At 41.0% G+C, this 24,778-nt stretch overlaps 5 protein-coding genes across 6 annotated transcripts; 3 read left to right on the top strand and 2 right to left on the bottom strand.

The window, feature by feature from the left end:
* The first annotated feature begins 583 nt into the window (after positions 1-583).
* Positions 584-3,968, top strand: LOC137946775 (glutamate receptor 2.7-like). The gene is made up of 5 exons (XM_068793080.1): positions 584-839; positions 1,054-2,381; positions 2,511-2,777; positions 2,912-3,376; positions 3,465-3,968. Exons 1-5 carry the CDS (start codon positions 584-586, stop codon positions 3,966-3,968), a joined length of 2,820 nt encoding a protein of 939 aa, XP_068649181.1.
* Positions 3,969-5,088: 1,120 nt separating this feature from the next.
* On the bottom strand, positions 5,089-14,153 carry LOC137945401 (ubiquitin-conjugating enzyme E2-23 kDa-like). Of its 2 annotated transcripts, none has more exons than XM_068791277.1 (8): positions 14,012-14,153; positions 13,835-13,894; positions 11,460-11,510; positions 11,270-11,349; positions 10,759-10,873; positions 10,611-10,663; positions 10,033-10,161; positions 5,089-5,480 (listed from the first exon to the last, which is right to left on the bottom strand). In XM_068791277.1, exons 3-8 carry the CDS (start codon positions 11,501-11,503, stop codon positions 5,344-5,346), a joined length of 558 nt encoding a protein of 185 aa, XP_068647378.1. In that variant the 5' UTR covers positions 11,504-11,510; positions 13,835-13,894; positions 14,012-14,153; the 3' UTR covers positions 5,089-5,343. The 2 variants fall into 2 exon arrangements, with proteins under 2 accessions (XP_068647378.1, XP_068647379.1); XM_068791278.1 differs by having other exon boundaries at positions 5,093-5,474; positions 14,012-14,149.
* Positions 14,154-15,200: 1,047 nt separating this feature from the next.
* LOC137946774 (PTI1-like tyrosine-protein kinase At3g15890) lies at positions 15,201-16,745 on the top strand. Its single transcript, XM_068793079.1, has 4 exons — positions 15,201-15,247; positions 15,370-15,517; positions 15,645-15,907; positions 16,052-16,745. Exons 1-4 carry the CDS (start codon positions 15,201-15,203, stop codon positions 16,743-16,745), a joined length of 1,152 nt encoding a protein of 383 aa, XP_068649180.1.
* A 1,663-nt stretch (positions 16,746-18,408) lies between these two features.
* LOC137945378 (probable receptor-like serine/threonine-protein kinase At5g57670) lies at positions 18,409-21,374 on the top strand. The gene is made up of 11 exons (XM_068791249.1): positions 18,409-18,563; positions 18,654-18,742; positions 18,827-18,945; positions 19,026-19,147; positions 19,245-19,709; positions 19,794-20,048; positions 20,140-20,297; positions 20,372-20,451; positions 20,537-20,672; positions 20,754-20,903; positions 21,001-21,374. Exons 1-11 carry the CDS (start codon positions 18,416-18,418, stop codon positions 21,127-21,129), a joined length of 1,851 nt encoding a protein of 616 aa, XP_068647350.1. The 5' UTR covers positions 18,409-18,415; the 3' UTR covers positions 21,130-21,374.
* Positions 21,375-22,809: 1,435 nt separating this feature from the next.
* LOC137945379 (zinc finger protein CONSTANS-LIKE 4-like) lies at positions 22,810-24,409 on the bottom strand. Its single transcript, XM_068791250.1, has 2 exons — positions 23,562-24,409; positions 22,810-23,444 (listed from the first exon to the last, which is right to left on the bottom strand). The coding sequence occupies exons 1-2, from the start codon at positions 24,324-24,326 to the stop codon at positions 23,091-23,093; spliced, it is 1,119 nt and encodes a 372-aa protein (XP_068647351.1). The 5' UTR covers positions 24,327-24,409; the 3' UTR covers positions 22,810-23,090.
* Positions 24,410-24,778: the final 369 nt, after the last annotated feature.

Here is a 24,778-nt window from a genome sequence, read left to right as displayed (position 1 = left end):
AAGATATAGACGACAGATTTAACCATTGGAGAAAAGATAAAAGGGCAAGCTTACCTGCTCGTGGTGTCGAGGTTTTTTTATCAGCCAAGTTGACCTGCAATTTAGCGGTCACAGATTCAGAAGCCGAGACGAGCTAGATCATCTCGGTATTACCTGCTTTGGGTTTATCGATTGAAAACTTGAAGTCGACGTTCTGGATTTTTTTATAAACGTCGAAAAGTCAGTTTTCATTCTCATAATATAAGAACGATTGGTGGATTCAGAGAAAGAGCAAAGAAATGCTTGTGATTCTTTCATGATCAGTGACATATTTTTGGGCTCTTACCAGTTGCCTCTTCTGGCCTGATCACTGGTTTCCAAAAACGATTCCATGTCAACAACTACAAGTATATTCAAAAATAACATGATCATGTCGCTTTCTTCTGGCCCGGTTGCTTCGATGCCTGTTCAGAAGAATTGGTCAACTTGAAAAAGTTATTCGTGCTGAGTTACTCCGCCGAAGCTAAATTGATTAATCGCAAGGAAGCTACTAGGAAGAAGACCTCCATCTCTCTGGTCCAACATTGTTGCAGATGCGCGCTGAATGAAGGCAGAGCAGAAGCTTCGTTCGTTCTCGATCTTTTGCTTGGTGATTCTTGGCATCTCCATCACATGTGGGCATGTGGATGTCCATGTTGGAGTGATTTTGGACCTTGAACTACTTGATGGAGTTGTGAATAACAGCTCCATTTCCATGGCTGTCGAGGACTTTTATACGACTACTGGCAGGGATTATCGGACTCGTCTTATACTTCATGATCAGAATTCCCAAGGAAGTGTCGTCGAAGCCGCTTCTGCAGGTATGATACAGCTCTTTTAGAGTCTTCTGAAATTTTAAAGAGATAAGAATCCATCTGCAGTCCAATGAACAAAGATGGGAAGAAATTTAAGGGTAATCCTAACGCCTACCGTGTATTTATGGAACATTTCTCACTTTTTACCAGACATTCGTTAATGATTCCTGTGATGAATTTAGTGAAAATAAGTGGCTTGATCTGTTCCTTCATTTTGCAGGCTTGCTGCTCATGAAAACAGTTGGTGTGGAAGCCATCATTGGGCCTCAAACATCAGAAGAGGCAGATTTCCTGGCGTACATGGGAAACGAAGCTCATGTTCCCATCGTCTCCTTCTCAGTCGTCAACTCTCTGATATCACCATCCCGAACGCCTTACTTCATCCGTATGGCACAGAATGACTCTGCTCAGGCGAGGCCTATTGCATCAATTCTTAAAGCTTTTGGCTGGAAAGAATTGATCCTCATCCATGACGATAGCTACAGTGGAAATGGCCCAATACCTTACCTCACTGATGCCATCCAAGAAGTTGGGACAGACATCTTTCGCAGGATCCCGCTCCCATCAACAGCAGATGAGGCCGCGATTCGTCAAATTATGCATGAATTATCCGATCTGCCCGTCAGGGTTTTCATCGTTCACTTGCCGGTTTCGCTCGGTGGAAGCTTTTTCCGGCTAGCAAACGAGGCAGGAATGATGGTAGATGGGTATGCATGGATCATAACGTCCAGACTAGCCAATCTTGTCAAATCCATGGATCCTGCTGTGGTGAACTCCATGGAAGGTGTTCTTGGAATCAAAACACATGTGCCAAAATCCCTACTTCTGGACAATTTTCGACAACGGTGGAAACGTAAATTCCGAAAGGAACATCCCGAGGCAGATGTATCCGACATTGATGTGCATGCGTTATGGGCTTATGATGCAACGTGGGCAATCGCACTGGCAGCTGAAAAAGCTTTCTCCCCCGGAGTCTCGCCGATTCTTCACCCCATTCCCCCAACAGAAGCAAATTCGAAGAAATTAATGGGCATGGAAGTGTCTCCAGTTGGGCCGAAACTTCTACAGGCCCTCTTGGCCACGCGCTTCAATGGCTTGAGCGGGGTGATTAGCTTACCAGAAGGGGAGTTGAACTCTTTCAACACCTTTGAGATTATAAATGTGGTGAACGACGGTGCCGGACGGAAGGTCGGTTACTGGACACCTGGCTATGGTCTCTCTCGCGTTCTGAGCATCGAGAAGAACTACTCTACCAACGCTGAAGATCTCGCCAGCATTATATGGCCTGGCGGAAACACTATAGTTCCGAAATCTCCTACCGCTACGAATGTCACAATCTTGAGGGTTGGTGTCCCTGTTAAAACTGGTTACAACGAGTTCGTGGCGGTGGAATTGGAACCTAATGCCACCAAAGGTTACGTCGTTGATATTTTCCGTACCGTCATGGAGACTATGCCGTATGTGCAACTGGATTTTCAACCGTATGATAATGGTCACGTCGAAGAATTAGGCTACTACGACGAACTGATTTATCAGGTGTTCCTCAAGGTGGGGGAGAGTATAATTTTTTATTTTTTTTTAATCTGGTATTGCTTTTCGAGAAGCCTGGAGTATCTACAATTCCCCCCTTGCAATCGATTTTGATTAGCTTGTTTTGTTGATCTCGTGGAAGAGCAGAGGTACGACGCGGTGGTAGGAGATACAACTATCAGAGCAAACAGATCAAATTATGTGGATTTCAGCCAACCGTTCACAGACTCCGGGATTTCCATGATCGTTCCAGTTGTGGACGCCGATGTTACCAAGAAAATTCTGTGGTTCTTGGCTCCATTTTCAATGGAGCTGTGGTTTGCTACCGCAGGAATTTCAGTGGTCAAGGGAGTTCTTATATGGTTTTTCGAGCGTTCAACGAACGAGGAATTCCAAGGCACGATACCAGAACAAGTAGGAAAAATCCTCTATTTTTCCTTTACCATCTTCGTATTTGCGAATAGTAAGTGGCCATTAAATTTTGTGTCGATAAATATTTCTTGTGCTTCCTGAGGTTCTTTTTACCTTTCGTTTCGCGATTATGATAGTTAATTTATGAATGGATCATGACTGTAAGAGAAAAGTTAATTAGTACCGTGGGTGCAGGAGAGAAGTTGAATACCAACCACTCGAGATTCGTCAGCAGCTTGTGGACTTTTGTCATCTTCGTTCTTGTGACAAGTTATGCCGCCAACTTGACCTCCATTTTGACAGTGGAGAAGCTTCGACCCAAGGTGACTGATCTTCAAACTCTTATTAAGAACAAAGAGAACATTGGGTGCCAGAATGGATCCTTTGTGCTGGAGTTCCTCAAGGAGCAAGGCGCAGACGAATCAAATATCATACCTTACCCTTCAGTTGAAGAATACGTAAAGGCCCTCAATCTGGGAAGCCCCAACGGTGGAGTTTCTGCGATAGTGGATGAGATCCCTTACATCAAAGTCTTTCTCAAAAAGTACTGCCGCAATTACACCATGGCCGGAAAGACTTATCGAACGGGAGGCTTTGCATTTGTAACCTTCTGTCCCTGTGGCTCTGTAATTTTCCAAATTAATGACTCTCTGATCGCTGCAATCTCACGCGTCTTCTGCTGATTTCCAGGCGTTCCCAATAGGTTCGCCCCTGGTCTCCGACGTTTCGAGAGCCGTTGTTCAGTTTAATCAGTATAGGATGAACGAAATAGAGAATAAATGGTTTGGAAACATGACTTGTCCAGACCCACTTGAAGCCACAGACATGAACTACGAACTCTCCATCAGTAGCTTCCGTTTCATCTACCTCACCACCATATCTATCTCAGCAGTGACAGTCGTTTTGTACTTGATCAACATCTCATACGAGGAACGAAAGAGAGCAAAGATCGCCGCCGAAGTCGAACTTGTTAAGCCTGCAGATGATTCTATACGTGACGTCGAGAGTTCCGATGATGATCAAGCTCAGGTAATCGATGAAACCATTAACACCCATAATGGTGAAGATGAGGCTGGTGCGGTTGGAGAAAGTCGGAACGATCAAGCTGGACCAAGCAGCCTTGCAGGCTCCGCGTCTTCCTCTGTTGAGGTAGGAACCAAAGAATCTGATCTTCAAGTTAGCAAAAGGAGGTGATTGGATATGAAGGATACTAGAGGCCGTTGAATTTTACAGTTTCTTTTGCATATTGCTGCGGATATTTATAGGCGAAGATTAAGATAAAAAGTTTTTTGTCCATCTTGGCCGTGTAGACATCACCAGGAGCAGCGATTTACAGGCTCTTCTGAGCAGATTTTTTTATGCTCTACGACATTTTTAAATATACTATTTCAGCAATGGTCACAACAGTTATTACGAACAATATAAAGGTTTTTATGAAGTCTGATCTGAAGTGGCCTCTCAAATCACAATGTTTACGAATTTAATGCCTTAACAGAGGTTCTCGCGAATGATTTTATTATTCAACAGAGGACTTTTAATTCTCAGGAGAATTCCTTCAAGCAATTAAAAGATTCTACACGATGACAAGAAGTGAGAATGAGAAACCCATCAGCAATCCTGCAGTGTAGAAACAGTAGCGTTTGGTTATTCATTTCTCTCATCTCTTTCCTTCTCTCATATTTGATATTTTCTTCTCCTGCTTTGATAATTGATATCCTCTCCCCGTGCCATCTCAGCGATTAACTCTAAATATGGATTTCCCAATGGAGAGTACGGTATTAGATAGCATGGACAGAATAATTCGACTGTTCTCAGTGATGAGAGGGAAAAGATACGGAGAATGCAGCTCAATCAATCTCACATCAAGGTCTAGAAAAGAATTTGGATCTTTCGGCACAAGAACAAATGATAGACATCAATCCAATAATAAGGGTGTATCTATGTCATTAGGAAAACATCTAACATAGTTTTTATGGCATTTGTGTTGATTTTTTGGAAATAATAAGGCTGAACTGAAGACCATTGTTAATCGACTAAACAGCAGTAGCATAATTAGATTTTGGCATTTTGGACTGCTCTCCCCCTTTCTCACCGACTGCCACTACCCCCTCTTCTTTTTTCTCTCTCCTCCTCGTTCTCTCTCTTTTGAAGTTCTTGCCCATGGTGGCACTTCCACGGCCAGCCATCCTCAATTGCTGTTGACCTGTGTGACTTCATATTTATTCATTTATTAATGACCATTCCCTTCAACATCTGCATGACCAGGATCTGGAGGGGACAAAACGGGTATCAAAGTAAAGAATTGAATGGTGACAGGAGAAAAATGGAAAAAACATACACTCCAAGTCTTATGTTGAAAGCTTCTATTTTGTAAAATTTTCCATTGTTCATCCAGACACATCTAAAGCTAGGTGGATGGCACACTTCAGTTTTGAGAGCATGAAATCCCTTTCTAACTAACAATTTACAACCACTTAGATATAGGAAATTATACAAATGGAAAAGCAGAACGACATGGAATGAAAATTGATGGTGTTAAACGCAATAAACTTTCATAAGTGAGAGTTCCTCAGGGGTCAGCTTCTCCTGCAACTTCATCATCACTAGATCGTGTACTTTGCCCATCGCTGATGTCTTCATCACTGCTCTCTTCAGCAGTGCTGGTGATGCTCTCTTTCTTTGCGTAAAGCTCACAATATTCTGTTCCTTCCATCAATAAGTTCATGAGACATTGAGTAGTAAACATTTTTTGCAGTAGCTTGACAAATTTTTAAATATGCACAACAGCTATCCAACAAACAAATGCAATATAAAATAATATCCAAATTTGAATTACTTTTGCAGTAGTAGTAGAAGTCATTATACGAAAGCATACATCATGCCTTTTTCTTTCAATAAGGAAAAAAGTAAAATTTCAAGTCATTGCCAAGCACAAAACTTCCTAACATGGAAACAATTAAGCTTCTATAATGTTTTATCTGCAGACTGCTTAATGTCTCATACAACATCAATGCGCAAGAAAAATAACTTCTCCTAAACCTTGACATTATTGTGAAGTGATGGCTCAGATACATAAAAAAAGTTCAATGTGAAAAATCATTCAAGGAAAAAGCTTCACCAATTGGCCATTATCCACAATAACATTGTGTAGGTGAAACAGCCCCATCTGTCTGCTAGAGATTCTCCCCTAAATGCTGCTAAAGAAGTCTAAACATCATCAAAAACTTAATTCTTAAAAGCAGAGTACCAGATAACAGTGCTACGACTGCAAAAGTCGCACCAAATTTTACATGCAATTGGTTGCTACCATAATTGAATGAAAGAAATATAATAAATCATGATTTTTTTTATTTTTTTTTAAGGAAATCATGACTTCTGTTGATGGCATCTAAAACAAAGACTCCCTCAGTAGCTAGATAAATCAATTCACTCTTTTTTTGACAAATATAAAGTGAGAACCCACCACAAATTGATACTCATGTGGCCATTAACTAGAAGGCTATGAACAAATAAAGAGGAAAAACAAATCCGTATGCAAACATCCAGTCACTATCGAGTAGACAGGAACTTTAGCTCAGGACTCAAGAATACTTGGTTCATTTCCCAGTCACCTCCCAACGAAGGTATGTGAAACCTAATTTAAACAGAAGTTCCTAGACTACACATGACCAATGTAAAAAGTGTGAAAAATCTAGAGAGAGAGAAGAGGAAGAGAGAAAGAGAGAGAAAGAAGAGAGAAAAGATGCCAAAGCTCCGAATGAGCCGCTTTGGGGATTGTGCATGACCCTTAATGCTATTTATTTAGGTTTAGGTCATAATTTACAGATATACCAAAAATGCCCCTCTTACATAGAAAGCACTTATTCCCTTATAACTCACATTCTACTCTTACTATAAATATAAAAAATTGTACAGAGAATAAATCAAACATGCTGAATAAGATAGGGCCATAATATAAAATATTATATGACCAAAATACCTTTGAGTTGATTTTCTCATACTCTCCCTCAAGTTGGGGCATATATATCCATGAGGCCCAACTTGTCACAAAAGTTCATAAATTCATGTTTCCCTAATGCTTTGGTGAAAATATATCCAAGTTGATAAGCCGAATGAACATAGGGAGTGATCACATCTTTCTTCATCACGACATCTCTAACAAAATAACAATCCACCTTTATGTGTTTTGTTCTCTCATGAAAAACTGGATTGCTGGCAGCAATAAATATAGCAGCCTGGGTATCACAAAACGTAATCATGGCTTCATTCTGATGGAAATCTAACTCCCTAGATACTGATCTCACCCACATGAGCTCACTAACAGTATATACCATAGCCCTGTATTCTGCTTATACGATGGATCTAGCTACAACATTCTGTTTTTTTTTTTCAACTGATTAATTTGCCACCCAAAAAGACAGTAACTTATAGTTGATTTTCTGTTTGTCTTTGACCCAACATAGTCAGCATCAGAGAAGGCTTCAATTTTCAAGTGACCATTATTTTTAAGGAAAAGACATTTCCCTGATGCTCCCTTGAGATATCTCAATATCCTCTAAGTTATTTCGAGATGAATCTTCCGTGAGTCATCCCTAAACTAACAAACTACACTTACTGCAAAGGATATATCTGGGTACGTAACTGTGGCATATATAAGTTTCCCAACCAATCTCCTATACAATGTTTTATCACTCAATTCTATGCTTTGATCATCGTGTGGATTGATTCCAACTTCCATCGGAGTATCTATTGATTTAGCTCCCAATAATCTACACTCATATAGCACATCGGTTATATAATTTCTTTGAGATAGCACAGGCCCTTCTTTCCTTCCTGTCGATGTTGATATACCTGCAAGGGTTTCTCAACAATAGTATTCCATGTAGGTCCAAAATAATCATCCACCGGCAGAAAAATAACTGACTCGGAAACTGGAGAAGAAGATGGTACATCAATGGACGTAGTAGATTCAAAGAAAAGAGTATCCTAAAAAAATGTGACATGCGCGGATACAAATGTTTTTCTAGTAGGTGGACAAAAACACTTGTATCCCTTTTTGAGTATGAGAATACCCAAGAAAAACACACTTAATTGCACGAAGAGATAACTTATCTTTGGACGATCCCATAACAAGAGTAAAACAAACACATCCAAAAACACGAGGAAAAATAGAGCTAAAGGCAACAAAATCTGAATGAGAATTTTACCTTCAAGGATAGATGAAGGCATGTTATTGATCAAGTAACATGCAGTAAATACTGTATCACTCCAAAAATGCTGAGGAACCTTCATATGGAACTTCATTATTGGAGCTACTTGTAGTAGATGATGATTTTTATGCTCTGCAACTCCATTCTATTATGGAGTAAACACACATGAGGTTTCATGAATGATCCCTTGATTTTGACTTAAAACTTATGATTCATGAATTCAAGACCATTGTCAGTATACGAAATATGAATAGAAGCCGAAAACTGAAACTTTATTTCATTGTAAAAGAGTTTGCATATATCAAAAGCTTCATATTTCTCTCAAAGAAGATAGACCCTAGTGCACCTATTAGAATCATTAATAAATGAGATAAAGTACCTAAATTCTAACAGACTCGTTACAGAACAAGGACCCCAAATATCTGGATGAACAACCTCATATACTTGATTTGTCTTATTATGTGAGGCTGGAAAGGAACTCCAGTGGTGCTTGCCCAACTGACACGACCCGCACTGAAAGGTAAGATTGGAAGGAATTCTAGAAAGACTTGAATCGGTTATGTTGGCGAAGGATGATGCAATCATAAATGTCACTGGAATGGGGTAGCAGATGTATGAAGTGCATGTGGTGTATTATCTGGTAAGTGGCTCTCCAAATAATACAAACCACCTCTCTCACGTGCAGAACCATTTGTCCTTTTCGTCGCGAGATCTTGAAATAAACAATGAGTTGGATAAAACATTAGAGAACAATTCATAGACTTAGTTAATTGGCTCACTGACAACAGATTTAAGGAAAATTTAGGAACTAGTAAAGTAGACTGAGGAGACAAGAATGATGCAGGGTTAATAGTGCCAACACCCTGGACTAAGGAAACAGACCCATTAGCTAAATTTACTTGTTTTATATGTGACGTGTCTTTCATGCTAGAAAACAAAAATGGCATACCTAACATGTGAGCAAATTCTATAGAGTAAGTATAGAATCCCCAAAAAATTCAAATTCAATATCCAAACACTTTTGCAAATTCCATAGATGTGAGCCCCACAAAGTAAAAATTAAGGTTAGGGCAGGAATGAGATGTGCACAAGTAATATATGCTCAAATGAACACTATATATCAAATAGATAGAAGATCTTTCAAGAATAGACCACAATTAGGGCTAACATTAGCATGCAGACTAATGATACATGCACTGGTCTAGGGATAGGTGATGCATATCCAAAGATCTCTCAAAATAAAACCCTTTTTAGGGCAATTGAAGCATGAATAATCTTTTAAAGGATGATAGAACCAATAACCCTAAGGTTATGGCATAAGAAAAGGAAGAAAAAATGATTTTTTACCAACCAGTCACCGAGGACATCTAACAAACCCTTGATTTTATCAAGACATCTAGATAATGAGGAGGTTTTCTAGCTAAGATGTACTCCCAGCAACGATCATTGCTCTGATACCATGTAAAAAGTGTGAAAAATCTAGAGAGAGAAAGAAGAGAGAACAGATGTCAAAGCTCTTAATGAGCTGCGTTGGGGGTTGTGCACGAACCCCAATGCTATTTATTTAGGTTGAAGTCACAATTTAAAGAAATGATAAAAATGCCCCTCTTACATAGAAAACACTTATTCCTTATAACTCCCATTCTACTCTTCCTATGAATATAAAATTTGTACATAGACTCAATCAAACATGCTGAACAAGATGGGGCCATAATATAAAATATTAAATCATGTAAAATGACCAAAATACCCTTGAGCTGTATTCTTAAAACCAACATATCAAGATGATGGCTTCCCTTTGATGATGGATCATTTGTCAGTACTCAACATTCTAGGGGTTCGAATCGGTTTTTGAAATTTAAATATCTTGTTCTCAGTGATTATTAGTTAAGAATTTAGATTTCTGTTAACTAGACCTTAAAATGGTTTTCCTATTAAACAGAACCAGTCAAAAGCACCAGTAAGGATTCCAGCATCAAATTCATCAACTTTAACAACTTCACAATTATAATAGAGCAACTCGGGAAAGACCAAAAGTTGATATGCACCTTTGACTTTTTGCTCATATTGTTGCTTGTCTTTCATCATCAATGATGCTGCATCACCATTCAATGGATCTGTGGGATTGGGGTAAAGTAATAGCTGCGGAAGGAACACTTCAAATACATTCAAAAGATCTGCAGCCCCATATCCATAAGTCACATAATAGATCAGCAAAGCTAAGATATGATGTAGACATTCAAACTGTGAGGAATGATGCCCCATCATTTTCACTCAAGTGACTACAGTACAACATACATATAACCCATAACATTACATGACCAAATTCTTGTTTCAGTCAAAAAATTGTCTTAATCAGGATGTGAAAGAAAAGAGAGATGGACTCTAAATCTATTCTATCCATGCTTGATTTTCATATCTGTTTTCCTTACCCTTTTCATTTTTAAACGATAAAATGGAGATAACTGTAGATACAATTGTACTGAATAAAAATTGATCTAGTCAATATCTTGACCTCTAAACTGTGAAACAGGAGGGTGCGGTGCAACCAACATTGATTGGACTTCAGTAGCCTTTTTATCCTCTACACTAAACTATCGAAAGGAATCTGAAAAGGAGGAACTACCAAACATTGGGCTCCAGGATTGGTTGATAACATCCAAGCACACAGAACCTGACCTGTAAATCATAGCAATTTTAAAATAAGAGAAAGTAGGTGCTTACCTTTAGCAAAATAAAATTACTGAAATTGAACAACAAAATTAAAAGCTTACGATTCATCAACATTAGGGTGGAATATTTTATTTAAAAAGCCAATAGAAGGGGACTTGTATGGGTAAGCATCAGGCAGCTCTACTCGAACTTTCCACACCCCACCCTCATAAATGCCTGCAAAAAAAAAAAAAAAAAAAAAAAACTGAGATTGTAAAAAGTTAACATGGCAGAATCTCCAATAACTATAGGAGAGGAGAAATATTGAGAGAACTAGTTGATCCACAAGCAGGGCCATGGTCTCAGCTTGACTGAGACCACCTGCCCCTTGGACCCGTGACAAGCAGCACCGACTTGATCCCAAATAATCCCACCAACCCTAAAATGATGAAGCAAAATTTTCTTTTCTTATTATCCAATTCCATTAAGTGCACTGGAGTTTAAGTGCCACCAGAACACCTTGTTAATCCTAAAATTTTCTGCTGTTCTGGTATGTCCAGGCAGCCATCACTTGGAAAAAATGATAAAATAATTAAAAAAATCAGCAGGGAAGTAAGGGTGAAAATTTTATACTTTCTTTTGGGCCGTGAAATTCCACATTGAATTCATTTATACCATCATTGACAGGCTCCACAGCATAATCGCTCATCATCCTTAAAGAACAGCAGACCAGTTCAGAAGTTAATCATCATTTAAAAAGCTGAAAAGCCCTACTGACAACTCCCTCTCTCTCACTCTAAATCTAACAAGACAACTGACTTACAGCTTCATGACATCCATATCTCTCCTCTTGCTTGGGGAAGACATCTCCTTCCTATAACAGTGAGGCAAGGTACAATATTCAGCAGATGCAAAATTTCATTTTTCAGAAAAAATAGTGGATGCAATGAAGTTTAAGGACTCGATTTTATCAACTCAGCGGTCATTTAAAATTATGACATGCATTGCCATGGACGTGCTAAAGACAGTGCATGTAAAACTTAATCAGCACCATTCCCCAGAAAACATATCTTCTTTATTATGAATATAAACTGTATTGCCCAATTCTTTCACCTTGTGCATCTCCCCACCCCCTGATCAATCATCATGTAAGACATTTAATCCATTACTGTGTTCGATAACACGTAAGAACTAGCTAAGCATTTGGAACCACCTTGAGAGACATAAAAACATAGTAAAAGCCATACATGAAGGTGAAACCCCGCAAAAGAACCTGAAAATACTTAACGCATTCAACATCTCAAAATAAAAAATAAAAAAGAACCCTAAAAAGATTACCTGCTTAAGAAAAAGAAAAAAGAAAAAAGAAAACTAGCCTTCAAAACAAATGAAAATAACTAGCAAAAGCAGCATGCACAGAAGATCAAAAAGAGAAAAACTAACTATTGTAGCCTAAGACATTTATACAACTTGTAAAAGACATCAAAATCAAAACATATTTGACAATATATTCCTGCTCCATAAAAAAATTTCTATGACAGCAAGCAAACTCTCGAGAAGAAATATAAAATTTATAGGAAAATCAACATCCAGTCAATAATTGTAAAAATAAAGACAAAAATCAAGTCCATCTTGCATCTCATAAAAAAGCAGTAATATGTTTTTTTTTTTTTTTTTTTTTTGAGTAATATGTGATGTAATAACATCTCACAATCTTTTTTTGTGATAGTGGGTGGTGGTTGGGGGGCATGTTAGAGTGATGCTGAAATGTGGCTCCTAATTACTCCTTTTCTGCCTTTATCATTTTATGTGAACTGTCTACCAAGGCAAATTATTTGTAGAGAAATCCATATTGTCAGTCGCTATAACAGAAACGTAAATACTAAAGGACATTGGAGAAGCAAAAGTATATGTCACACCGAGAAAGCAATTTGAGATGGCTTGCACATACTCAAGAATGGGAATGAAAAGAGTCATATGATTATCAGTTGAGTGACCATCAAGAAAAGGGGGAAGACCAACAATGATACGAACAGACTTGAAGAGGGATGACTAAGGGTCAAGTTACCCTGAAGACATCAGCATGTCAGAGAATAATTCATGTAGTAACACCAAAATAGCAGGGATAAACCTTTGATGATGACTAGTCCTGATATTAATACATAAGTAGTAGATAGACACATAGATAAATGTACATGTGAGAAGCGAGTGACTGAGTGAGCAGCAGCATCTTTTTGTTAAACTGGAATTTAGAACTTGGCCTTGAAGTACGAGATGTAGCTTCAGAAATTCAGAAAACTACAAGACTATAGAGCTCATATTTCAAGAACTACCGTGTTCCTAAAGAACAGAAGTGTTTTTTTTTAAATGATGACAAGCTTTATTAAATACAGGTAAAACACTAATAACATGATACAAAAGGGTCAGGGACCCAAAATTACAACGGGAAGGAGTTTACCAGAGCGAGGTGCTCATGGCGAACAGAAGTCTTCATCATTTAATTTGTCTGGATTCCCTATAAGATTTAAATACATGAAGATATCCTCATCTAATTCACCATTATTGTTATTGAGATACATTTTAGAAATCCTCCTTCTCCTACTACTCACTGCTGTTGTTACTGAGAGACACTTCACTGCATCCCATTCTTCATTTGTTAAAACTTTATGATGAATCCAGACAAACGGAATATTACAGACTTCTGCACTCTAGGAACAGCGGAAGACTTGAAACACGAGCACTATACAGTAAAAATCTTTCTTGTAATTTTCTGAGTTTCTCAAGCTAAACCTACTACTTCGAGGCCAAGATTACAAAAATTATATAATAATAATAATAATAATAATAAGATGTTTCCACTTCATCAAGGTTGTCTAGAGGAGGATGAAAAGCGAATGGTTTGATCAGTTACCTAATCCAAATACGAAGACCTACTGGTAAAATGGATAAGGACAACCTTCAAAGTTATGGCCAAGCCAAACCATAATCGAATTCCCAACTCATCCAGACACAAATGAAGACGTCTTCACAAACCTCCACTCCAGATTTTCACAAGCTAAACTAAACCAATGAGACATCAAACAAGATCCAAACATGAAATGCCAATGATTTGTTCAAGAACCAAATATTCAACGTAAGCCCATCCAAATTCAAAAAAAAAGGAAAAAAAAAAAAAACAGAAAAGAAGGGAGGAAGAACCTTTTTTGCAAAATCGCGCCCTGAAGCCAATAATCCAAGTCGTTCGATGAGGAAACGAACCTGAAAAATCGAGTTGTTGGACTACGCCATCAAGGAGAAAGAAAGAAAAGGGGAAAAGAAGATGACGGATCCAGCGACAGAGATCCGGCTCGATAGATGAATAGAAATAGGAGTTACCGCAGAGGACGGGGTCCTCGGAGCTGATTGAGATGTAGGAATTAATAGAGGCGAGTTGCTGCCGGATGGAATCGTCGAATACCAGAGCTTGTGGATTCGCGGATGGAGGAAGTCTGAGATTGGAAGAACTCTATTTTGTTCGAGCGACGTCTATATATATGTCCACGTGTATTGGCCGATTAAGTAAAGCGACCTTCTTCATCTTTGTGAACGAATAATGCATGCAGACCGCAGTACTGCATAGTGCAGACAGCTCTAGCCTGGGACCTTTTTTATTAAATATTGAAAAGACTGGAGAGCTTTACTTTTTTATTACAGATGCCTATCACTATCAGATTTCTTTCATTTGTGTATCTTGGCTATTTTATAATCACATGTGACCTGCACGAATGGACTTGAGGGTGTAACGCAGGTAACAGGAGAATTGGCATAAAAATGGAAATGCCCCATTCACTCCAAAAAGTGGCGAACTGAGTGCCATTTGGTAATTTCATGCTTGGCAAGAATCGTGTTTCTGGCTCTCTTGTTAAAAGCAATGTTACAAAAATCGATCCTTTGAAGTTATTGGGTTTGATTGAATCAAAGCCAATCGGGTTTATTTGCTAGTTGAGTGGGGACAAGATCATTTTGTAAAAAATTAAAATCTTCATTAATAAATCAGGAAAGGGGAGGAGCCCTGTTCTTGCCCTTGTAGAAGAGGGGGAACTTGTCTGCATCTGTGAATAAGGCAACTCAACGTACCAAACTTCAAACGGACCGGAGAAGTTCAATCTGTTTATTATAAACGTCTATAAAATAAACTTCTTAATTGTCTTTTCTTGTTGGGTTTAGACAGGAAGAATTATTTTACTCGTAAAGAAAATAAACAATGTGATTCTGGCTCCAAATGGCGTCAGAGTGAGGTTTTTTGTAACTCGAAGACAAATCGTTATGCTCACTTCTAATCGTTTTCTTTTAATACTACTTTAGTTTCCTCGATTCTCGTTGTTTTCTTCGGTCCTACCGTTGAGCAAAAATGTAATTAAATTGCGGCCGGCTTGCCCGCCGGCCGATTCTCTGCGTTGAATCACTGAAATTCTCACGCCAGAGCTTAAAAGACCATCTCTGTTTGTGTCGAAACTCGATCAAGGTCGACTTGTAGATGAGATCAAGCAAGATCAACTGAACCTCTCCGGGATTCAGGGAAGCTATGGGATCAGTGATGAGCTGTTGCGGGGACGAGAAGGTCAACGAAGGGTAAGTTTTTGCGTGAGCGTGGGGCGACCTTGGTTGATCAAGGGAGTCGTAGTACGTCTCTGGCGTTCCGGCACAATCTAGTGGTTTATTGAGAATTCTGAAGCTTCGTTCCGTCTCTGCAGGTTCGGCCACAACGCGGGGAGTAGTACGTGGAGGATTTTCACATATAAGGAGCTGCATACTGCAACAAATGGTTTCAGTGAGGATAACAAGCTCGGAGAAGGAGGGTTTGGAAGTGTGTATTGTGGGAAAACAAGCGACGGGCTGCAAGTGAGTTGGTCTAATTTTTTACTTACAGTGGTTTGATTCCTTTCAGTGTTCTTTAAGCAGCAGCAGATAATATATCCATGTCAATACTTCTTATCCGAATTAACCATCGCTTCGGTGATGAGTGCAGATCGCCGTGAAGAAGCTGAAGGCCATGAGTTTAAAAGCCGAGATGGAATTTGCAGTCGAAGTCGAAGTTCTGGGGAGGGTCCGTCACAAGAATCTCCTCGGTCTGAGAGGATACTGCGCCGGAGCAGACCAAAGACTTATTGTGTACGACTATATGCCCAAACTTAGTTTGCTTTCCCACCTACATGGCCAATTCGCCGGTGAAAAGCAGCTGGATTGGAAAACGAGAATGAGAATTGCTCTCGGCTCTGCACAAGGCCTAATGTAAGCTCCACTCTCCTTTTTTGATCTTCTGATAGTACTTTTACAGAGTAGAAAAAGGCACAGAAAACTCATCAATTAATGGCAGAACAGCCCGGTACATGATCAACTGATCAACCCCAATTAACATGTCTTTTTCTCTTCCAGGTACTTGCACCATGAGGTGACACCCCACATAATCCACAGAGACGTCAAGGCAAGCAATGTTCTCCTCGATTCGGACTTCGAACCACTGGTCGCCGATTTCGGATTCGCCAAGTTGATCCCCGACGGCGTCAGCCACATGACGACTCGCGTCAAGGGCACCCTCGGCTACCTCGCACCGGAGTACGCAATGTGGGGGAAGGTGTCCGAGAGTTGTGACGTCTACAGTTTCGGCATTCTCCTGCTAGAGCTAGTTACCGGAAGAAAGCCCATTGAGAAGCTTCCAGGCGGCATCAAGCGGACCATAACCGAGTGGGCGGAGCCGTACATACTGAACGAAAGGTTCAAGAAACTTGTTGATCCGAGGCTTCGAGGGAATTTCGACGAGACCCAGCTCCGAGAAGTGATAAATGTCGCGGCCCTGTGCGTTCAGAGCGAGGCGGAGAAAAGGCCAACCATGAAGGAAGTGGCTAATCTTCTCAAAGAATACGAGACCGGAGGTAAGATGAAGCAGATGAGGATACAGAGTATCAAGTATGGGGAAGATCTGCTGGCCATTGATCAAGGTAGTGATGATGAAAACCGGGCTGAGGAGGGCGAGCAAAGCGAGTATGGTGTGTTTGGTGAAATGGAAGGACAAAAGATGGAAAACGCACATGTTCATAAACGAGATAAGAGACTGGCCTTGCATGACTGAGACGAACTGCTTGAATTCTGTGGAGATCCAACGTTGTTTTTCCATGCTAAAACCTCTCATTCTTCTGCTTAAATTTGTAGGGTAACGAAGTTTGGACAAGTAGTTTATATGTGGACATTTGAATTTTTTTTTCCATCGATCAAAATTTGTAAGTGCTGTCAAATATAAGACTGTCACTTCGCTTCCGATTGAGTTAGTGAATTTCGCATTGAAGGGGGAGGGAGATCGTAACTGGCTGCAGCGGTTCTTAACTTTTGCTGCAGGCTAAGACTGTTGCAGAAAATAGAATTCAAGGCGGTGGCTGTTGTTCTTGCTTCAGATGCGCATATACTGGAGCATCACGGGAAATTTGGGTTCTCATAACTCCATGTGCTCTATATAAAACAAAAGGAGGCACCGACTCATGTATAGGGGCTCAGTGTATACGAAAGTAAATTATATTTTTTTGTTATATTACGTGAAAAATATAGTGTAAAGTAATTTCTTGTGTTAGTGTGCAGGAAGAAAATTTTAGTGGAAAGTGGAGAATGAATTTATTAATAAAATACTTTTATATATTTAAATTTATTAAGATAATTTTATTTAACCTTTTTAATTAACAAAACAAGATAAATAATTTAAATAATTTAAATAAAAATATTAAATTAATAAAATATAAAAATAATGCATCTTTCCCCTTCCCCTCCCCCTACCTCTTCATTCTTCCATGGTTTTGTATATAAAACAAGGTAAAGTTCACTAGGTAGGTAATATTTTTAATTTCCAATCCAATTTTTTCAATACACTAACGTGTTTTGTACATTCTACAATGGAAATGAATTCTTTCCTCACTTTTCCTATATATTTAGGATGCATAAAAGAAATTTTTTAAATAATAATAAAATGTATTAATCGAATAATATCAATTAAATTTATAAAATATATAATTAACATATGTAAACTCCAAAATAAACAAGCAAGCAAATGCGTAATTTCTTTTATTTGTATCTCCAATAAATATTATATGAATTAATATATAATAAGGAGAGCATTAATCAGGTAAAATTTGTAGCCATGTGCAAACCTAGAGCACAGGAGTGCAACACTGCAAAAAACATTTGTTGGTGTCTCGAACAGCGATTGGCCCGTTTGGCTCTATTCTTTTGCCTTGATGACGTAACACGAGTGCACACCACCTAAACCCCCCATACAGGTGTCGCCTACGCCCTGCTAATCTGTACCATCAATCCTTGCTAGACCTTATTGATTTGTGCTACTGGTCCCACCTGAGAGGTGATAAGACACGTGTCAGCGGCCCCACTAAGTTGCACAGTAGCAAAGCCTCCTATACCAAGCGTTCTCCCCCATGCTGGAACGCTTTCATTGAAAGACAAATCATAGGCATGTCCCCCACCCCCTTTGCTTCCATTCTAAAGCACCCCAACCAACCAATGATTTGCAGAGTCTAAAAAGAAAGAAAAATGAGCGGAAACAACAAACCCCATTTCTCTAGGAGATAATCCTTTCCCCTATTTGCCACTCTTAAAAAGGTCTCTTATGCTTCACTAACAAGAAATTTTGAATGAGCTCAAACAGTTGTCACTCACTTCAGCTTTTCCTGCTGTACAAATTGGATCATCCGCCTCTCTGCTCTACATGGTTTCTACGCAGAGCCGAAGTGCCTTCCAACTATGGAGGAGACCACTGGTTGTTCTTCTGCTAATAAGATACTTGTGGGGATACCCTTCAATGCGGAAACAAGCACAGAGCTTCTTTCATGGGCGATTGGAGTTGCGGCCCAGCCTAATGACACGGTCATTGCCTTGAATGTTCTCGAGGGTCTGTATCATCTCCACAACCCAGTTGAGCATTCTGAAAATTTTCTAGTTTTTTTTGGGTCTAATTCGAGTTTATTGACTGTGTTAACAGTGCGCAAGGACTTGACGAAGCTGCGCCAAGCAAAGGCGTTTGTGATATCAATGCTGGGAGACTTTGCTGATTTCTCCCAATCAAAGAAGGTAGATTTTAGAAATCAAGATATTGGCTTATCTTTTATATATTTAAGTCTTTCTAATCCTTAATCTAATCTTACCAATTCTCAGGTGAACTTGGAAGCTAAGGTTGTTATCAATACCAGTGTGGGAAAAAGTCTCGTGCAGGATGCAGCTGCGCTAGGAGCAAATTTTCTTGTAATTGGTGGCTTGAAAAATCAAACACAGAGGTCAGAGAAGGTTTTGTAAATATATTTGGTGGCAAAGGAGAAGTTTCAAGCGAAGTAACAAAGTGTTCTTTATAATGCAGTAGTTCACTCGAAATTATCAAGTACTGCTTCAATTATGCTCCAGAAGGATGCCTGGTGATTGCAATCAGAAGAAGAGGTCAATCACCCCAAAACTCAGATTCAGAATCCACACGTTATGAAGGTTAGAATCATCAATACTGTTGCATTCTTCTTGTTTTTGTGCCTAGTACTTTCTGTTTTCTGTTCTGCCTTTCACCAAATCTATCACTTTGTCATAGGAGACCATCAACCCAACTCGAGAAGATCCGGCAAAGGAACCCACATAGGTAAGGCTCTGACCTCAGTGCAGAAACTTTTCACTGCAAAAGCCAAGAGAGACAGTTCATTGAGTAAGAGCTCTTCTCATGGAAGAACATACGCGGAAACCTCACCCCGAGGCGTTCTAGATGGCCATGAAGAAAGGAGCCAAACTGTAGAGGATTGCTCCAGCCTGGGAGATTCTAGCATGAGTGACTCACCTCCTCCCCCTCCAAAATTTGATGAATTAATCAAGTTCAAGAGCCCTTCCAAGAAATGGAAGCACCTGTCAGGAATCAAACTAATTGCCCCCTTCCTGTCTTCTCCATTTGATAGAAATGTGAAGAACAGGGCAAAAAATTCTTCCGACAAAGAAAAGAAACAACCGTCCTGGAGGTTGTTTTGCTATGAAGAGATTGCAGAGGCCACAAATAACTTTCACCCCGGTAAGAAATGCTGCTCGAGATCTCAAATCCAGCATGTATTCTCTCTTAAGCATCCACTGAAACCACTATTTGGTTTTTTGTCAGATAATATAGTTGGCAGAGGAGGATATTCAGAAGTTTATAGAGGTGATCTCACTGATGGACAGATCATAGCAGTAAAGAGGCTTGCCAAAGACAACACGGATGAAACCAAGCAGAAAGAGTTCCTCAGTGAGTTGGGAATAATAGTGCATGTTTGCCACCCAAACACGGCATGCTTGGTTGGATGCTGCATTGAAAATGGACTCCACCTGATCTTCAACTTCTCTCCCAATGGAAACTTGGCTTCAGCATTGCATGGTAATCCTTAGCTGCTGCTCTTTTCCAGAAAAAAATTAGCTTCGGACTTACCTTGGCATATAGGTTCCTAATATGTGTTAACGGGTGGCAGGGGAGAAGGCGGGATCATTAGAGTGGCCAATCAGATACAAAATTGCAGTCGGAATTGCAAGAGGGCTTCACTATCTTCACAAGCGCTGCAAACACCGAATAATCCACCGAGACATCAAGGCATCAAATATTCTTCTTGGACCTGAATTTGAGCCACAGGTAACACTGGCAGATAACCGAATTCAAAACCAATAAACTCGTGCACGAGTGATCTCACTTGGTTCTTGTTTCAGATTACGGACTACGGACTTGCAAAATGGCTTCCAAAGCAATGGACTCATCAGTCTGTTATTCCCATAGAAGGCACTTTTGGGTAACATCCAAGTTTGAACTGAAACATAGGCTAGTTATGGACCAGAGGACTTCCTTCCGCTAATAAGGTTTCATGTTTTCCTCAGGTACTTGGCACCTGAATACTTCATGCATGGCATTGTAGATGAAAAAACAGATGTGTTTGCATTTGGAGTTCTGCTCCTGGAAATTATTACTGGCAGGAGACCTATAGATTGCTCAAAACCAGGCCTACTACAATGGGTAAGGAATCCCATCAATCACCTTCCTCATTCCAACTTCTAATTTGTAAAACCTCTAAACAGGAAATAAATTTTGGTGCAGGCAAGGCCGCTCATGGAATCCAGAAACATAGGAGAGCTCGCAGATCCCAGATTGGAAGGGAAGTATGACACAAACCAAATGAAGAGATTAGTCGCTATAGCTTCTTACTGTGTGAGACAATCTTCGATATGGCGCCCCTCTATGGTCGAGGTAAATTAGTTTGTTTTCAAGCTTATTTTTCCTCTTCAGCGTCGGAAGTTTAATGGTTTTCCAATGTACATCTTCTTCCTTGTTATGGAATTTCCAGGTGTTGCAGCATGTTACTGAAGGATGTGAGTCCAAGGTTACAGAGAGCTGCAGAATTCCCGAGTATGATGATGAACAGTTGGATGATTACACCGCCGAAATTGATTTCGATTTACCTAACAAGTCCTGATATAGAGGAGGATTATTGATCCTAATCATTTGAATCTTTTCTACGCAACATTGCATAGATTTGTGACTAAAAGAGTAGATGATTTGCTGTGAGCCATTGTAGGAACGAACACTCCCTTGGCTGAATGCATCGTAATTTATTCATTTCCCCCAGATTTCAATATATGGTTTATGTACTAATTCATCTCACGGTTTATTTATTAGGATTAGGCACTATTACATTCTTCATTATGTTAATCAGCTTCAGCTGAAAGCAATAATCAGGTGGAAAACGACAGTAAAGAAATCTCTCTGTTCTAATTAATTTGAAACAATTTCTTGGTGTGACAGGAGTATGCGCAGTTATCCAAGCTTCTAATATAAAACTGTAATGAAGGTTATTGCAGTTGAACAAACGCCGTTTTTTTGGACCTCTGTTTTTAGAAATTGCCGACGAATGATCACTGAACTCAGCCTGAGAAAAAAAAAAAACCAGAAATGCGCCATGTCTTAATTGTGGGATGATTTGACGGTCATTTGATGACACTTGTTTACGTCCCATGCTTTCGCGAGAAAATTCTTAAGAAATCTCCGTCTATCGGATTGGTAATCACTTGGGCTCTGTTAATGTGTTCACTATACCGGATTTGGAATCGGCTCCGAATCCCACCCACTACGTCCGATTAAATTCCCGACCCTCGGAAGGCAAAGCAGGCCGCTAGCGCTTGACGTGGATGTGCACGTGAACGAGGTGGCCCAAAACACGGGTGCCGCCCGACATGGCGACTTCTTCCACCAGCTAAAAAGGCAACTTCACATGGGAGCAGCACGAGACACCCAAGATTCAACGACAGCGAAAACAAAGAGAAAAACAATCCTCCTATTGAGGCTTCCCACGTGGATCTGTCCATGTTAAATGACGAGCCCACACTGATGCTGACCGGAGATATATCCTTTCATGGTTCCGGATCCTGACGCCATCCTTATCTCCACTGGAGTCTGGTCCGCCAAGATCCACTACTGGCTACGCCTCCGCGTACAGCCCAAGTTACACCGCTGGGGACCTACTACTTCACACGTGGTAGGGATTTAAAAAAGAATAAAAAGATACAATGTTATCTGATCACCGCATGCTCGTGGATTTCAACACCTCTTCCGCCTTTTCTATCGCCTGCAATCTGTAAAACTGAAAAACCACGTGACAAAAAGTAACAGACGTCACACGTTCGGGCTTCTAAGTATGTTGATACCCTGTGGTTTTTTACTGTTTCACGCTGCACGCTTACTTGCAAAAATTTCGTACCTCGCTGTGTTTTTTACGGTTTGACGAAAAAATCTGTCGGGGACTCGGGAAAAGAAGCCTAGGGCACTACCGTGATTTCCGACGAATTGTTGGCTTATTAAAAAATTGAAGTCAGAGCCTCGGACAGCCCCGATGGAGCTAACTTTTTGGCAATTATTGGAATCAACGAACAACCCTAGATTGGTTTTTTTTTATGGATCCCATCTAATTGGCAGTCACTTGTCAACCTAATTGCGGAGTGAGGTCTCCAATTCAATACCGCATCTTCCCGGGTGTTTTTTTATTTTTATTTTTGCAGAGATACCGCAACTGGAACCATCATCGCAGAGGTGAGGAACTCAGCCAATTGCAGTTCAGAAATAGATCTTTGAAAAAGTTAAACGGATAACAACGCTGATCTGATCATATAGAAAAATATATTTATTTATATTAAGAAAAGGTTGAACGGGGAAAGCCCTCGGAAGAAAAGTTGCAGGGCTTTTTCTGCTTTGTGCTTCTCGAGTTGGATCACAAGTTTGGATCTTTATAATTTACAGCATTATAAACAGAGAAGGAACAGCAGAACCAAGAGGAAGACGGAACGATTCTTGTAAAAACATTAAAAAAGGGGGGAAAATTTAGATCACGGAATTCCTGCATCCGCCGATTACTGCCCGAGCGGGCGGCTGGATCCGAGTCGTTCAAAACGTTGGGACTATGCCGTAACCGGTGTCGGCGATCAACGCTGCGGCGGAGGAGTACATACGGTCGACCTCCGTCTCGAGCTCTGTCCGCTTGGCGAACCGTCCTTTGATCCTCGGCCGGGTTTCGGCGTAGGCTTTCCGTGACGCGTATCGGATAGTTTTCTCGAACTTGCGGTTCTTCCTCTTCTCCCTGTACCTCAGTACCCTTGCCTCCCGGTCCAGTCCCAATAGCTGCGCAGACCCGGTGCTCCCTGCGCTCCCCGATAGGTCCATCCCGGATTTCGAGCTCCCTCCGAATGATATATCGGTCCCGTCGGGGACGACTCCTACGTCCAAAGACGAAGACGATACCTGTCGATCGAACAAGAGAAAAAAAAAAGTATCAAATTAGTTGGAACGAATTAATTAATTCAGGATAAGAAAATCTTCACGGACGCCATATATATGGAGTGGGAAGTTTGAGATTACGCTGTGACTGAGAGAGGGGGTATAGCTGTAGGCTGGTTTAGGACGAGTATAATCGGTGTCGAAGCAGTTGTGGTCGGAGGCATGCACGAGAACCTGAGTGGTGGGAATCGGCTTTGTCTGAACGGGGACGACGCTGTCGGTAGCGGCGCTGTTGTGGATATTGAATCTTGTATCCATGGACGAGGCGTAGTCTAGATCGAGGTAAGGGTCGACGTCGGAGAAGAAATAGTCACTGGATTTGAGGTCCGGCGTGTCGAGGAGTTTGGGGTTAGGAGCATTGGAGAGGAGCCAGGAAGCAGCCTCGGCCTCCTCCTGGCAGGCATCTGCGTCGTCGAAGTCGTGGTCGTCGTCATCATCGGGATTGGGCTTGAGGAGGGCAGCAGCGTTAGACTTGACAGCGGATGTGGGGGACTCGTAGAAAGGGACGACAGGGAAGCGCTCGTGGCGGCGGGCGAGGGGGTTAGCGGAGTGGATGTCGGCGTCGCAGGTGACGCAGAGGGCGGCAGCGTCGGCCTTACAGGTGACGCTGGCCGGCGCATGCTCGCACACCTCACACATCCACACCCGTTCGTGGCGGGAAGCGAGCTTGTTGGCGCCGTGAACCTTGACGTCGCAGCCGACACAGAGGAAGGCAGAGTCAGCCCGGCAGAAGAGCAGCGCGGCCGCTGATTTGCACGAATCGCAGGGCTTGGCCGCCACGCCCCAGCCTCTGGCGAACCCCTTCGCCGCCGCCACAGGGGCTCGTGATTCCTCGTCGCTCGTCATCTCAAATGTCAGCGCAGCAGGGGCTGGCAGGTGGGAGGGGCGAGAGATTGGAGTTTCTTACTGGAAATGGGTGGCTCGTTACTCATCAGTCGCTACTTAGGACGACGGGCTATCTCTTCGGAAGGAGCGATCTATGAACAGCCAGTCGTATGCTGACACTTGGGGCATTCATGGCCTTTAAAAAAAAATTATGATTAAATGCGATATGGAGTTGTAGCTGTCAGTTGTCTGTGCCGACGCGGGCCCACTGTGCGGCACTCTGGTCTTTGGCCTTTCGGAGCAGGCGAAAAACAAGTCGAAAGATCAATCGTAAATTGCTATAGTTCCACTAGACGTTGGGATCCACCTAGTCTCGTCTAAGATCACAAAGCGGTCCAGTGGAGACGGAGAAATGGTTTCGGTCCCGGTCCGTGAATAACTAACCGATTTCGTCCGAACTCTAAAAGCATAAA

This window comes from Aristolochia californica, unplaced genomic scaffold (genome assembly GCF_029961685.1).
Source record: "Aristolochia californica isolate CCGP_79_NKW_82.1479 unplaced genomic scaffold, dmAriCali1.0.hap1 SCAF_12, whole genome shotgun sequence".
Taxonomy (NCBI): Eukaryota; Viridiplantae; Streptophyta; class Magnoliopsida; order Piperales; family Aristolochiaceae; genus Aristolochia; species Aristolochia californica.
The sequence above is the reverse complement of the archived record's forward strand: the minus strand, read 5'-3'. Positions and strand labels throughout refer to the sequence as shown.

What these genes read in the sequence shown, in the direction of transcription:
- LOC137946775 (XM_068793080.1), top strand. Translation starts at nt 584, where the DNA reads ATGAAGGCAGAGCAGAAGCTTCGTTCGTTCTCGATCTTTTGCTTGGTG. An exon ending in TTTATCAGGTGTTCCTCAAG is followed by an intron (nt 2,382 to 2,510) that starts GTGGGGGAGAGT and finishes GTGGAAGAGCAG; the next exon opens with AGGTACGACGCGGTGGTAGG. An exon ending in AAGGCACGATACCAGAACAA is followed by an intron (nt 2,778 to 2,911) that starts GTAGGAAAAATC and finishes CGATTATGATAG; the next exon opens with TTAATTTATGAATGGATCAT.
- LOC137945401 (XM_068791277.1), bottom strand. Translation starts at nt 11,503, where the DNA reads ATGTCTTCCCCAAGCAAGAGGAGAGATATGGATGTCATGAAGCT. An exon ending in GATATGGATGTCATGAAGCT is followed by an intron (nt 11,350 to 11,459) that starts GTAAGTCAGTTG and finishes CTGTTCTTTAAG; the next exon opens with GATGATGAGCGATTATGCTG. An exon ending in CACCCTAATGTTGATGAATC is followed by an intron (nt 10,664 to 10,758) that starts GTAAGCTTTTAA and finishes TATGATTTACAG; the next exon opens with GTCAGGTTCTGTGTGCTTGG.
- LOC137946774 (XM_068793079.1), top strand. Translation starts at nt 15,201, where the DNA reads ATGGGATCAGTGATGAGCTGTTGCGGGGACGAGAAGGTCAACGAAGG. An exon ending in AAACAAGCGACGGGCTGCAA is followed by an intron (nt 15,518 to 15,644) that starts GTGAGTTGGTCT and finishes TGATGAGTGCAG; the next exon opens with ATCGCCGTGAAGAAGCTGAA. An exon ending in GGCTCTGCACAAGGCCTAAT is followed by an intron (nt 15,908 to 16,051) that starts GTAAGCTCCACT and finishes TTTCTCTTCCAG; the next exon opens with GTACTTGCACCATGAGGTGA.
- LOC137945378 (XM_068791249.1), top strand. Translation starts at nt 18,416, where the DNA reads ATGGAGGAGACCACTGGTTGTTCTTCTGCTAATAAGATACTTGTGGGG. An exon ending in GACCTGAATTTGAGCCACAG is followed by an intron (nt 20,298 to 20,371) that starts GTAACACTGGCA and finishes TTCTTGTTTCAG; the next exon opens with ATTACGGACTACGGACTTGC. An exon ending in CCCATAGAAGGCACTTTTGG is followed by an intron (nt 20,452 to 20,536) that starts GTAACATCCAAG and finishes TGTTTTCCTCAG; the next exon opens with GTACTTGGCACCTGAATACT.
- LOC137945379 (XM_068791250.1), bottom strand. Translation starts at nt 24,326, where the DNA reads ATGACGAGCGACGAGGAATCACGAGCCCCTGTGGCGGCGGCGAAGGGG. An exon ending in CCCCCTCTCTCAGTCACAGC is followed by an intron (nt 23,445 to 23,561) that starts GTAATCTCAAAC and finishes TTCGATCGACAG; the next exon opens with GTATCGTCTTCGTCTTTGGA.